This window comes from Crassostrea angulata, chromosome 9 (genome assembly GCF_025612915.1).
Source record: "Crassostrea angulata isolate pt1a10 chromosome 9, ASM2561291v2, whole genome shotgun sequence".
Taxonomy (NCBI): Eukaryota; Metazoa; Mollusca; class Bivalvia; order Ostreida; family Ostreidae; genus Magallana; species Magallana angulata.
Window position 1 is genome coordinate 21389506 of NC_069119.1, and position 15113 is coordinate 21404618.

The window sequence follows — 15113 nt, forward strand, 5'->3', positions numbered from 1 at the left end:
TATATATATATATACACACACTCCCTTTTGAATATTATACACTTATTAAATGGTTGTAAGTAGGATATCTATTTTATCAAACCCGAGACAGTCACTATAGTTGCTGGCAGTGATATCCCAATTGCAGCCACTATAGTACTGTACTTTTTAGCATGGAAACTGCAAGATTGAAATCTATACGAAGCAGTTCTGAACAGTTTTAAAAAAAACCCAGTCCGCCTACAAATATATTCAATGCATATACATATTAAATACAGTGTAATTACGCGGTCGGTTGGTAAATTGGCTGGCCGCGTTCCGCGAGTGGCTGCTTATTTCAGAGCGAGTATAGAAAGAAACCCGTCGGGGGGGGGGGGGGTGGGGCAAAAGTGGCTGCTAGTTTCAAGTGGCCGCTACGACAGTTTTGACAGTAAATACATTTCATAAACGCTTTTAAATGCACTTTTTAGCTAATGAGATATGTCAACTTCAATTTAACTAGCATTAATAAATGATGATTGGTGTCTGTGATGTTGTAGAATAACACATTAAGTATTTGATAACAGTTCGTATATATACATTTACAATCTTTGTTTGATTTATATATTTAATTTTATAAATATATAATGTACATGATACTCCCTAGAAAGCATATGTTGTAGTTTTACAACAAAACTGGTGGAATAAGTGAAAGTTCATAATGACGGAAGAAATAAATAAAACGGCAGAAATAGAGAGGAGGGACATTAAGGAGAGACAACAGATGGTGATTAATGTTCTAAAATTTAAATATAGCTTTCCATAAAGAATGATATGGAGGATAATTGCTACTTCTCAGAAATGCGCGTCTTTTTTATATAAACAGTCTTCTGTGTATTGCTTTCTTAATGACATTTGTATTGATCCTTAGTGTTTTTATTTTACTCCTATTTTGTTTATGTGAAAAGACAGTTTTTGAACTTTATATTACACACACGGAGCATCATTTGTCCAGATAACTCCTCCTGCAGTTTTCAAGGTATGAAGTTACCTTATTGTTTGTTTAATGTTAAGTTGTACAGATATGCACCATAGAAATAAGCATCATACTTTGAGTTTTTGATAATTATGAAAAAAAAATAATGAAACAAAATTATGGCCATGATTATTTCGGGTTGGTGTCGGCCTTAGGTAGAGTGTATATCAATTCAGGGTCGACAATTGCAATACGGATATTGATCCCACATAAGAAAACCCGGTTGAATTGCTGTCACATTGACAGCATTCTCCTGTTACGCTTAGGTTACATCATTTCACTTTCGTGTATTGTCTCTGTCATTGCTCTGAAAATAAAACGATTGATTTATTTGTATATATTAAAGGGAGATAATGGCCAACCTTGAACCCCGATATCATTGTGAAATGCTATAAAATGACAAAGCTATATGGACTTTTTAATTGTCATATATGTATTTGTTCGAATTTTCAAAACATGGCAGAGACGAAATAATTACCACGCATTTGAACATAGATATATGCCGCTTTTGTGTTTAATATTTTTTCATAGGATAAATGCACAATGTCATATGTCTGATCGTCTCATTTTTTTAATTATACGAAGTCTTTTTAAATTCTCATTTCATGTTGTTTCCGAGGAAGTGAAAAGAATCGAGGATACTTTATAAACACAAACATGTTTAACTTCAATGAATAAAAAACTATCTTCCTACATTAGATAGGATCAAGGTTTTTTCCCGGTATGTGTCTTGTTTTGTTTGTTTGTTATAGATATATAAGATATAATGAATAATAAGTATTGAATGTTTAAAAAAAATGATGTCAGGGTTTTTCCCCAAACGCTCGCTTTCAATTTACAAAGTTGATCTAAAATGTTGTATTTGTGAGAATATACAGGGAATATTGTTCTGAAACCTACAAGAAGTACCCCGTAAACCTTTTTATTTATCATTTCTTAATTACTGTAGAAGCACATATTTTCGTTGGGTCGAAATTTTGTTGTTTTTAAACGAAATAAGCTTTCGTTGGCATTTAATTTCGTGATTTCGTAATCTGTAAAAGTACATTTTCATATTACTTTAAGCAATGCGTTTCGTTTTTTCTCCCCACATTTATTAAGACAACACTTTGATAACATTATTTTCATAACTTATGACCCGTATAAATACATATCAATATTGATTTGATTTTTATTTAACAGAGACCCATTCATAACTTTTATCCATGCAAATCATCCGAAGTTGTCAATGTTCGTACAAATTTTTGATGCATTAATAATCTTAATATTAATTTAGGTATGCCGATGATATATTAAAATATAATTTTCGGTTTAAGTACTCTCAGTACTTTGATGATTATCCTTAATGGCTCAGTGGCCGCTAGCTTCAGTCTGGTGCCCAAGTAACGATTTTAACAATTTTTGATCTACACAATCTGAGGATGCTTGCATAGTGATTTCACAAATTGTAGCTTTGCAGTTCCTGAAAAGAAGATTTTTAAACATTTCTTCAATATATTTCTATGTTGAACTTGAAACCTTCCTGGGGCTCCAGTTTTAGTGCGGGGTCATGATTTTAACAATTTGGAATCTTCGCAATATATGTACAAGCTTTGGTTTTAATGATCATTATGGCATTTCTGGTGCGGTGGTTCTTGAGAAAAATTTTTAAGACACACACCTTATTTTCCTTGCATCGTTAATATCTTCCTGTTAAAAAGGGTTTTGCCCCTTTTTTAACAATTTAAAACCATCTTTCCGTTAGGGGTCTGTGTATCAAGTTGGTTAAATTTGGCCCAGTGGTTCTAGAGAATAAGTCAAAAATGTGAAAAGTTTACAAACAGACGGACGACGGACAACTGGTGATCAGAAAAGCTCACTTAATTCTTCGGTGCAGGTGAGCCTAAACTTAGATATAACTAACTAGAAACAGTCTTAACATACTGCTATCTTGGAGTCTTTTTCCATGAAAAAGGTCATTTTGGTCCAAACAGTGAAGCATTATCCCAGGGAGAAGAAGAATAGCATTAGGAAGTATTGTTAACAAAATCTAACATCTCATCAATCTCAGCAAATTTTGGATTTGCGGCATACATGAACTAATGAATGCATGTTTTAAACCAATAATGAAAAACTGCGCTTCTGCGTGGGGCACACGACAAAGCCAAGCACCGTATTCTACGTGGTGCAGCTAAAAATCCACCGTTTTGCCCCTATATCAGCGCTCTATGGAGAAACCAAATGGATACCATGCTTGTAAAGACAGACATTGGAGCTGCATTCTATGATAATACGGAACAGTCTTTCTTATTAAAAATAGTCTTGCCGTACAGTAAAAAGAATAATGTTTACTTCAGTTACTATTGAATACAGAAGCAGGAATCAACAGTTTTCTTTTCTTGTGTACTTAAACAATAAATTGAAATGATATTCATCTTCTAAAAATTCAGTGTTACAAAAGCTACATAGTCTTTCATTGTAGTAGGTTCCCCATTAATTTAATGTTCAGTCTCTTTACGCAATGGTGGTATTCCCAATCGAAATTGACAAATTTGAAAAAAAAAACAAGATGTTAAATTTTGCTGCAACATTTTATTTAAAACATAATATAAGACAGTAATTATAATAATAGCATTTCACTACAACATTGGGTACAGCACGATAACAATATGAAGAATTGTTCATTAAATCATTGATTGAAAATATACCCTTTGGTACAAAGCAGTCAAAGTGTCAAGGGGTACTGTATATTATATCCAGTTTGTTACTTAAAACTGACTTATCAAGAGTAATGTCATGGTCATATTTCAAATATTTACATAATTTGGAGCTTGTTTGGGTAGATACACGTCTTGTTGCTCGGCTACATGTACAGTGTATATTTTATATATGAGTACATACAGAGATCACAACGATTGAAACAATACTAGAATAGCTTGTTCTATCTGACTATGATGAAAGCATCTATTAATGTTTTTTCCTAACTTTGTCTTCACCTTAGTTTATACATCCTTTCTTCCTTGTAACATAATGACAGACAATAACGATCATTACAAACTTTGAACAGTTTAATGAAAAATTCAAAAGATTCAAAGAAAGTTGTAATTATAACTGAACAGTAAAGAAGTTTCTCTAGTAATTCAAAAACTAAATATTAAAACCGTTGATGCAAAGTACATTTTTCTTAGTAATTTTTTTTTTTACTAATTACCAAAAGAAACTTTCTTTGGTCACCGTGGGCGGGCTCAAAATAAAAATAATAGCAAGCATTGTAGCGAGTTATGCTATGTTTTTTGGCTATTGTAATGATTGTTGTATAACCCTATGAACTGCAATTGATTCTGAAAATATTTTGATGTCACTCTTTCTCTCTCTGTTACTTTTCCAATTATCCATATACAGAAGTAAATTACCACTGTAAGACTTGATGTTGTCCATCAGTAAATTACACAGAGGTAACAGCCAATTCCATATATGGAGCTCACTTCATCTTACTCTGACCTCAGTCCATGCTGACTTAATATAAAGCTTGGATTGATCATGTAATAATATCTATACATTGGCAAATTACAAAATACCACACAATCTAACCATGGGAAATGGGAAATAATACATTTACAACAAATGGATAGAACATCAACAGGGAGAATAGTAGATGCTACTTGAATAAGTCTCAACCGGTTCTACAATGACATTGTACAGAGACCCTAAATAGAGTTTATCACATAAATTAATATTATAATCTTTATTAAAGAATAACAAAATGATATGTAACCAAACATAATGGGTTAACCACCAACAAATATTGCACATAATCAAGAAAAATACAAAATATTATCTGAAAATCAACTTGAAAACAACAAGTATCTATAATATTATCATATAATTGTAACAATACAAATTTATTAAAGAGAAACCCACCTTTTTTTTACTGGAAAACCAATGCCTGACTAACTTGTCACAATATCAGTAAACCTCTACATCAAACGAATGTTACATGAGCAAATAACTACTGTGGTTTTTTTCATTGAATACCAGTTGGTCCATGAAATTAAATGTTCATTGAAGTGCCAATTTTTATTAACATTTTGTATTGATAAGGTAATTGGCCACGAAATTACGTATCCTTGAAACTGTGATTTTCACTTTATCCATGAAAATTGATACCCTTGAAAATTAATTAAACCACAGAAAAAAGTATTGTATCACTGTTTACAATTAAAATAAATTTCTTTTCCTATTGTGTTTTAGTAAGTTTAACATATCCATAAAACAATAATGAGATTCTGTAAGAGCTGGTTCCACCTTGATTGAACAGGTTTTACCCTGACAGTGAGGGGCTATGTTTGATGGAGAACCAATTCTAACTGATGGCAGTGACAAAGTGCACGGACTATCGGTACTTTTAGATAACATCCTTGCAATGTTCATCCATATCCAAATGTACAAGAGACCCAATGGCTGACACAGTCACTTACGTATCACAAAAAAGAAAGGATCCATTAAAGACTTGCAAATAAAGGAGGTGGAGACAGTCTGACCCACTGGGTCCTGTCCTATGTTCAGTGTACTGTAAACATGTTACATTTGGCTGTGTATTCTAATTAGCATTTTTAGCGAAATGCAGCTTCCGCTAAATCCAGTACATCACTAAATGCCTTGAACACATGTAAATGAATAGGAACATTCAGGAATACCCTAAATCAACCGCCAACTTGTTCAAAAAGTACTTTCCGCCACATATTGTACGTAAATAATAGTATTTTTTAATTAAGAAATAAACAGCAATTTAAAAAGTTTACTGGCATATGAAGGTGGTTGGTCAAGTGATCAAATTCTCAGAAGATTTGATCACTTACCAACCAAGTTCATATCCTGGTGAACTTTTTAATATCGCTGTTTTTTACTTACATTTACATTTGAGAATGGCAAACCATTCAGAATCATTTATGTAATGATGTTTTTACAATATTTCAACTGTCAACAATAAGCGCATGCAGTTTTCATTGTGATGTCATGGAAATGTTTAGACAGAATTGAAGGTTTTTGCTATTCTATAGGTTCATATAAGGAAGAATATATGCACATGTAAATATTTGGTCATGAATGACACATCGATTCACTATATAATATGTGTAAAGGTATGACATGGATACATCATTTGCATTAGGTCAGATGTGAAGACAAGCAACTTTTAAGAAATGAGTTCAATCAATTAAACCAGGGAAAAAAACCAAAGGTCAACAACACTGCTGAAAGCATAAATAAATGTCAAATTATTATATGACATGTAATTAAATACCCTAGTTTGTGATAGAAATTGTCACAACCTCATAATCTCTGCAACAAGACAAAATATTGTAAGAATGAAATTGCACTCATTAACATAGCACAACTTGCATCACAAACTAAGCCCATTAATTTCAGGCAAGAATTTTAGTTAAATTCAAGTGTTCACTAATGATAATGACAAAGGATAGCCATTAATTGGCAATTATAATTAATAATAACTTATATATTTATATGTATGTGGTGGGGACAAAATACTGAGCATTTACAGCACAAATAAATTTTACACAACACAATATAAACATGCATCTGACATTTAGCTGAACATCTGTATCAGGGACTGGTTGGGGGGGAGGGGGGGGGGGGGTTACTGCACTAGCTGTATGTGCTCTTCCTCTGCGGAGGGTTGGCGTTTGTACTCAGGCCGGGTCACCACATAAACTACCAGGACCACCAGAGTCAGGATGGTCAGTCCCAGGAAGTTGATGATGTAGGTCTCCGTCACAAACGAGGAATATTTGCTGAGAAAGAGAAATAATCAAACATAAACTTCTCCTTCTTAATATTATCAACGATTTTTGTTTGTTAAAAATACCGGTAGTTTTTACTGTACTGTAATGTACAAATTGGATATACATATACATGTATATACAAATATTAGGTCAAAGTAAATTGATTCTTTGGTTTACATCCCTGAATGCATGGGTAGGGTTTTTTTTTTAAATCTTGAAAGTGAAGAAAAAAACCCCAAACAAATCCAGTTTTTTATTTGGTCAACTCTGTATTTTGCAGAATAATTTGAGAACATGGCATTTAATTTCCCTTGTCTTAATTTTTATGCTAAAATCTATGGCACTTCAATGTTTATCAAAGTAAAGAGAAACTTGATTTATGGTGCATAAAATTTTAAAAGAATAGAATGTCTCATAGGATTAAAGTTAAAAAAGAATTAAAAACAATACAAAGAATAAAGAACGGTTTTTGATCTATTTCAACAGTCAAATTTTTCTTTGACTTTGACCCAAATAAATCTCTATGGGAATATAAACATATTTAGATCTGAACTTGTATGTTTGTTTAAAACAAAAAATATTAATATATTAATATATTAAAAATTTACCTAAACTGGTCTTATATAATTCTTTCTGAATTAAAAGAAATTACCGGTATGTAAAACATATGATGGGTTTTAGTTGTGTAGTTTAGTCCTTACATGTGCGCAAAGAAGTCGGTGAAGAGAGCCTTTTCTGTGATCCCAGTCAGAGCACTGGCTCCGGCCAGACACAGAATGGCCAGCCCCCAAAACACATGGTGTGGCATGTAGGTTTGCCTGGCCCCCATACTCAGCTTTGGGGCAACAAAGGAGATTAGTCCACTCAGCCACTGTAAGAGAGAAAATACACAAATGTATGCTCAAGATTGGAACAGGCTAGATTAATTCCAATCTAATTAAAATTAGAACTTCCATCTGCTCCCCGGTTTTCGATATGTCGCGTGATATATCGAAATATCGAAAACCGACATCGAAAACCGGGGAGCGGATGGAAGTTCTAATTTTAATTAGATTGGATTAATTCAGAGAATATATTAATTTTGTATTTTTCTAACCATGATTAATGGTGCATTTTTTCTAATATGGGGTAATAATTTTTATTGTTATACTTTCATGTTAAACACTGAAATCTGATTGGTTAAGACGCAGTTAATAATATTTTCTATTACCCTCAGCGTTCGCAACGCACTTAGCAACGGGTAACATTAAAAAATGTTACATGCGCGAAAATTATGCCCGTACGGTTCGCTGTAGAATTCACGTTATTCCTATATAAAAGCAGTAAAATTTTCTTAAAAATTAAGACATTCAGTATAACAAAATAAATAGTGCCTGTTTGGGAGGATAACAGTTGAAATTGACACCCCTCGAAAACCATTGTCAACCTCTGCTTCGCGTCGGTTGACAATGGTTTTCTCGGAGTGTCAATTTCAACTGTTACCCTCCCAAACAGGCACTATTTATATAATACAGGTACAGTGTATATGGCAAAATATGCTAACTTTGCACAACTGTATCCTTCACATACTCAGGTACTCAAACCTATCAATTTTCAATAATGAAATATTGATGTGATGCCTTTTTCCAACTCTTTTTCATGATAAAAAACTACACAAGACAATATTTTAAAATCATGACCAGGAAAAGTTACATTTTGTTCTCATATATCTACATAACATAAAATTCTGTAATATTATTTTCCGAGTTTTTATTTAATGCCACCATTCACATGCATGTAATTACTCTAAAAGTACAGTATATTCATCTGTCAAATCATTGAAATAATGCAGAGAATATTTTATACTTTAACTTTAAGCTATGGTGATATTTTGATGATATTTTTGGAAAATGATGTTTGTACAGAGCATAACGCTTAGAAATATATTTACATGTACTAATTTCAACTTAATTAAAAATATCCATATTTTCAGCAAAAGGACTATGTGCAGTATGGTCAAATATCTGCCCCCAAATTCAACCAATTTTTAAATAGTATCGTATAAAAATAAACTCTTCACAAATCATTGTACAGAGGATGCCTATAACTTTTATCTTGATTTTAGTCATCATTGCTCATTTACTTTTTATCTATGACGTCACCAAAATGACCTATTTCCCGCAAATTTGCAAACAAATGAAAATATTCTCATTTTTGCTCTATATTTTGCATTCGGAAGTATAGAGCGCAGGTCTGCTCAAGTGCGATTTTAACATATTTTTTTCTTCAGATAGTTATACACATTATACTAAAAAATGGTACTTGAGCAAGCCTGCGCTCGATGTTTCCCAGTCGAAAAACCATCGGAAAACACCCATATTTTGCTAAAAAACATCAATTTATCAAAATAATGCAATCTTCATGACGTCATTTCTACTTTATGACGTCACTGTGGTGATAACCTTTTACACCTTTATTTCCAATATGATTTTAACTATCTTTTACCTTATTTTTAAAGCTCTATCTAAAACTTTGATTTTGGGGGCAAAAAATGCATAAAACCGCACTTAGTCCTTTGATAGCAATCTTATTTGATAAGAGGCCCTCAGGCGTTGATAGTCACCTGAGTACCATAGCCCTCAGATTGACATGTCAGAAAGTCTAATATTTGTATTTTAAGCTACATTTAGAAGTCTAAACCCTAATCTGAGACTCCTCTGACTGTTATCCCACTTTTATTTGATGTTTGAAAAACATCATTCATGAAAATCGGGGGGGGGGGGGGGGGGGGGGGGGGGGGGGGGTTCAAGAGTCAGAGGAATCTCGGATTATTTATTCCTTAGCTCCAGGGGGCCAAAAAATTGCAAACTTTTGGATACAAGAGACCTGCAGACCTTTAATGGTCAATATTTTATAATTTTCACAGTTTCATTCATAATGCACACAAAATGCATACAGCTTATTTCCACAAGACATTAGTATACAATGCACCAGATATTAACATGATAGATTTCCTAAAATAGAACACATATTTAACTCAATATTCCCAAGTAACATTTTACCATGTAATTTTCAAGATGAAGTTAAAATTGTTAATGAATGACACACAGCAGTTACCCTAAGTAAAATTACATTTTCAATATACTGCCATATTTATCACCCCCCCCCCCCCCCCAAAAAAAACCCCCTTAATTTCTGCCGCATGGTCTGGGCAGTGAATTTATCATCAGGACATTATGAACATAATAACAATGCATGACTTAATCTTCCATGACTGTGAAAGTAAAGAAGAAAATATTATTAATTAATCCAATCCATTTTCGCTATGTGGCCAACCCCTGTTCCAGGGACCACAAATTTCACAATTTAGGTTGAGGACATGGATCATAACCATACATTTATTTTTTCTTAAATAAATATGGGAGAAAAAAAGAAGATACCTGCAGGGCAAACAAGATGACAGTGATGAGTCCGATCCAGCTGTGCAGGCTGTACAGGTTGGGTATTGGAGGGTTCTTCAGGTTGTGGGAATCAAAGGCAGCCTTCAGCCCGACCCCCGCAAAGATTAGCACCACCCCCTGAATAATGCCATGGATTGCTTTCAGGTATGTCTTCTTTGCATTCCTAAACACTCGGTAAGTCAGAATAGCTGCCAAACAAAATGAAGAATATTTTAATGTATTCTTTAAACCATGCAAGTTAGACCGACATGGCTACATGTGAAAAACAAATGCATTTGACGACATACCCTGGGGTGAATGGTGCTGTGTATTGATATACACAACGATAGAAGATTATATCTATTACAATGAGGCATTCTCATTTTATGCAACTCGGATGAAGCTATTGAGCATGCAATGAAATCTATTGACAATTTCAGCTGAAGAGTATGGATATTTTCTAAACGAATGAATTTTATAATTAAGATATTAAATCATGTTTTTCTCCATGTCATCATTTTATCTGTAACTTATGGCACACAGTTAAATTGGAATTTGGTTATTCTATAAAAATTAAAGGTCCCCTAAATTTTAATGTAACCAAGTATGACTGTAGCTGGAAATGATACAGCTCTGTGACCCTAGCTGCAGTATGAAAGAGCTGGTTTAAGATGAGAATATTTGCAACAAATCTAGATATAATTTGAATGAAATATTTTTATAAAGAAATTTCTAAAAGATTAATACATAAACTTGCATAATGTTATTTGTCTCACCATCAGAGTAAAGAAATATCATGCCGGTCACCATGAAGACTGGGTGGTAGTTGAACTCATGGGCGGGGTCAGACTGCCAGGCAAAGCCACCCCTGAAGGAGCCCATCCACACAGCCACCAGGATCACAGCGGTCAGCCCAAGCACCTGTATCACCAGGATCAGAACCGTGAAAAAGGCCAAGCTGCCCTGCTGTTCTCGTCTATCAGAGTTTTCCATTTTCTGATTCTGAAAAATCTAAGTATTAAGCAAATCAATCTTATTAACAAACACATCAACAGTGACTCGTACTGAGTGGTAAGGAAAGAAATTTAAAAAAATCAACACAATTTTTTCTCTAAATAAATTAAGTAAGACTTAGTGTAAAAGAGTAAATTTTAAAAAAAATTTCAATTCATGGATGCCAAGATCATGTGGACTGTAAGAAACTAGAGGATGATTCAATTAAGAAATCCTATACTCTGATTCTCTCTGATTATCATTCACAAATGATAGCTAGGAATTGAAAATACTCTAAAATTCCAGGAAATGAGGCGTGGAAACAATTTGTACCTAATCTATGCAACTTCTGGAGTGCCATTAATTTAAAATTTTTTAAAATGCTTTACATCAAAAAATTGATGCCTTGAATATATAATGTAAATGAAATCTTCGTATTAGGTCAGGAAGTATAGTTTTTGACCTTGTGGTAAATATGATGTGGTTTTACATAAAACATAATCTGTAATGAACACAAAATGACTCATTTGAAGGTAAAAATGCATTTGATTGACCACCATACGTAACCATTCTGATATGCAATGTGCTTAGCCTGTTCATGAGCTGTGTTTAACAGGTTGGGACCAATCACCCAAATGAAATATAGATGCCCGTGGCGTCTGGGATATAATACAGTGGAGCCTCAGATATCCGGACGCCAGATATCCGGACGCTTCACTTTCCGGTCGATTTTTATTGGGAACGGAATTTTACACAATAATTTGTCTCGTTTATCCGGAATTCCGCGTTCCGGATCCGGACGGTCAAATTTTACCACATTATACAGTTTTCCTTTAAATTTTATCTCATTTAACCGGACGGTCACATTTAAGTGTTCGGGGGCACAAAAGTTTTTTATGCGTAAGTGCAAATTGGTGTAAAAACATCTGACACTGGTTGTTGGTTTTAAACAATGCCTTCGTCCGGTAATCGGGGTCACCTGTGTAACGCTATGTACTCGCCCGAGGATATTACGATAACCATGGATGCGACATGTTTAATTGTCGCCATTTAACTTATGAACTGTTATTGTTTGATTAAAATGTCATGAAAATTGTTTAATTTGGGTTTAAAAAAGTCATCTATAGATTGAATTAAAATTCTATTAATCGTAGTGTGATTAGATCGTTCGTACGCCTATTCATTTTAAAACGTAATTGAAATGAAATATTTGATAATTTGAGTTCTGTTTACGATAGTTATTAAGACCGCTTGGGATGTTCAGGGTATCGATATTAATTTTATAGCGTGTGTTCAAATAACAATGTAATAATAATTTATGCCAAACATGGCGTGGATGAGTGTTCACGCTACTTGTAAATATCGCTTGGGTGCAATTAACTCTATAGAAAGATGGATACGTAAAATTAGCTTGGGTAAGTTCTGTCAATGAAAAAATAGCTTGGACAATTATCAATAAGGGAATATATACAGATTTTCACCCATTTTCAATCATCAAATGTTGAGCAGCTTCAAACATGTCAACACCACCAGCCAAGAGAGCGAGAGTTGCGATCACCGCTAGCTGGAAGAAAAAGATTTGTCAGCGTAAAGTGGAACACCGACTTTCTTCTCTTCGCTTTGTTATGCGAATGTAATTAAATTATCGGTTTAATACAGTGATTGTTATGTACATGTACATGTACATGTGTTGCCTTGTAGAATGTAGTGCTTGGTTTCCTGTGGAAAAAACATACCTTAAATAATGTTTTTAACAATATTTTGTTTTGTTAATTTAAAAAAAACTAAACTTTTTTTGTAGTGCTTATGGCTATCAAAATAAAATATTTAATTGTATAATTAATTTATGAGTTATGTTTCCATAAATATTAAAGGTAAATATCACAATTCAGATATCCGGACGCTTCACCTATCCGGACGATTTGGCCTGGGGACAAAAGTGTCCGGATAAGTGAGGCTCCACTGTATACCAAATGGGATATAAATTTGAAGTGCAAAAAATATACATTTTTTACTTTGCTAAAAATTATGGTAAATCCACATTAAAAAAGATGAAATGTAATTATTTTTGGTAGACCTGTAACCATACTGGCGTGAGACCAGTTCTCACCAAGTACCATTTCTCGCCTGTGCATTAAATTGGCATTTTATCAAAACATAAAATTATACACGAAAAATGACTAAACAATGCACTGGCGAGAAATGGTACTTGGCGAGAACTGGTGGCACACCAGTACTAGTACAGAGATTGATCCCTGGCTTGATATGTCTTTAACTAGGGGATCGATCTTACAAACTATAGGCTTATAAGAAAACTTGCTAACAAAAAGTTGTTGCATTTGATATACATTAATGCGGATTTATATTAAAAATTACCAAATCAAACATTTTCACTTTTTGCACTTTAAATTTATATCTCATTTGGGCTATTCAATCCCAAATGGGCTATTATTTGGGCGATTGGTTCCAACCTGTTCTATTCAAGTCCCAAATGATCCTATACTAATGAAGATCGCAAAGGCAGAAAACCCAATGCAATTCTGCCTGTAGCCTATCACTTATTGGCTATCACCTCTGATAAATGTAACTGGTTACATAGGCGTCGGAACCGGGGGGGCTAGGGGGGGCTTAGCCCCCCCCACTTTATTTTGCAAAGTTATACCGAGCGCAGCGAGAGGCGGGCGAAGCCCGCCTCGCGAAGCGAGGATTAATGGTAACACGTATATATAAGAAAATCAGTGAAAAATGAATGTTGAATCAGGGGTACTAAGGCCAAAAAAAAATTCTTCCAGCCCTGGGCGCCGCCATATTGGCAGCCATTTTGTTTTTAAAAAGTTAGTTCGATCATTGATTGACAGGTACTTTTCGATGTTTATTGCCCCCAAACTCGCTTTAATAGGTTCCAGTGTTTCAATAGAAGTGAATTTGAATTAAAAGAAATTTAAAAGGAAACCAGAGAAGTTTCAATAGGGCTTCAATCAAGAAACACGACTTGTTCTATGTATGTCTTATCAAATTATCAGATTGAAAATAAAAACATAAACGTCAAGGAACTGATCTTTTAGATACTGAACAAAGTATGCAATTTTATTACAGCGGCATTCATATGAATAAAATTGATGAACAATAAAAGAAGAAATAAAAAAAATTCGGAATCACGTAACTGTCTTCGGCTATTTCCGAAGACAAAACTTGAACGTTTTACGTCTGAAATATGACGTCATAATGTAGACGGAGCACGCGACGTTTATTTTAACTTTGATGAATGGTATGAGTAGGCAACTATGCAGGCGGATCCTACTGTGTGCGTTTAAAATATATTTTATCATACATAAATCAACCTGCACTGTGTTAAATCTGCGCTCGGTCCAACGGTCACACCGTTTACATATTACCTAACCATTACAAACATAGCATGATAGAGGGTACAGCCCCCCCCCCCCCCCACTTTTTCTCGCAGGAAAGATTATTGTTCCTAAATTTACCTCGAAAGATTGAAAAGTTAGATTCAGAAGCAAACTAGCCCCCCCCCCCCCCTCCCGGATTAGGATTTCCATGATTTTGGGAATTACTTTTTTCTCAATATTTCTGAGGATTAGTCTAGCCCCCCCCCCCCCACTTTCAATTTGCTTCCGACGCCTATGGGTTAAAAAAACGACTGCCAACATCAGCATCCTAGGCTATACCATGCTATAGGGCATCTAACTGTTACAGTTTTGCATCCTCTTAAGTTAAAGTTTGGTGCAATAAAAAACTAAGAAACAAGAAAAAATATGAAACATATGGTGAGATTACCTCCTCCTATGGTTCACTGTAAGCAAACCCCTTCTTTTTGCTTTTGACGAATCGATTTTTCGATTAAATGTATAGCAAGTCGTCCGCAAAATGGCTTGGAAAATTGAGCATGCTTTCTATTTTCTAGCAATG

The 15113-nt window shown here is 34.2% G+C and overlaps 1 protein-coding gene across 2 annotated transcripts; it reads right to left on the bottom strand.

Annotated features, from left to right (window-relative positions):
* Positions 1–6247: 6247 nt before the first annotated feature.
* On the bottom strand, positions 6248–15066 carry LOC128164334 (transmembrane ascorbate-dependent reductase CYB561-like). 2 transcript variants are annotated; one of them, XM_052828126.1, is made up of 5 exons: positions 14982–15066; positions 10970–11195; positions 10194–10402; positions 7476–7645; positions 6248–6783 (listed from the first exon to the last, which is right to left on the bottom strand). In XM_052828126.1, exons 2-5 carry the CDS (start codon positions 11184–11186, stop codon positions 6630–6632), a joined length of 750 nt encoding a protein of 249 aa, XP_052684086.1. In that variant the 5' UTR covers positions 11187–11195; positions 14982–15066; the 3' UTR covers positions 6248–6629. The 2 variants fall into 2 exon arrangements, with proteins under 2 accessions (XP_052684086.1, XP_052684085.1); XM_052828125.1 differs by having other exon boundaries at positions 10970–11204.
* Positions 15067–15113: the final 47 nt, after the last annotated feature.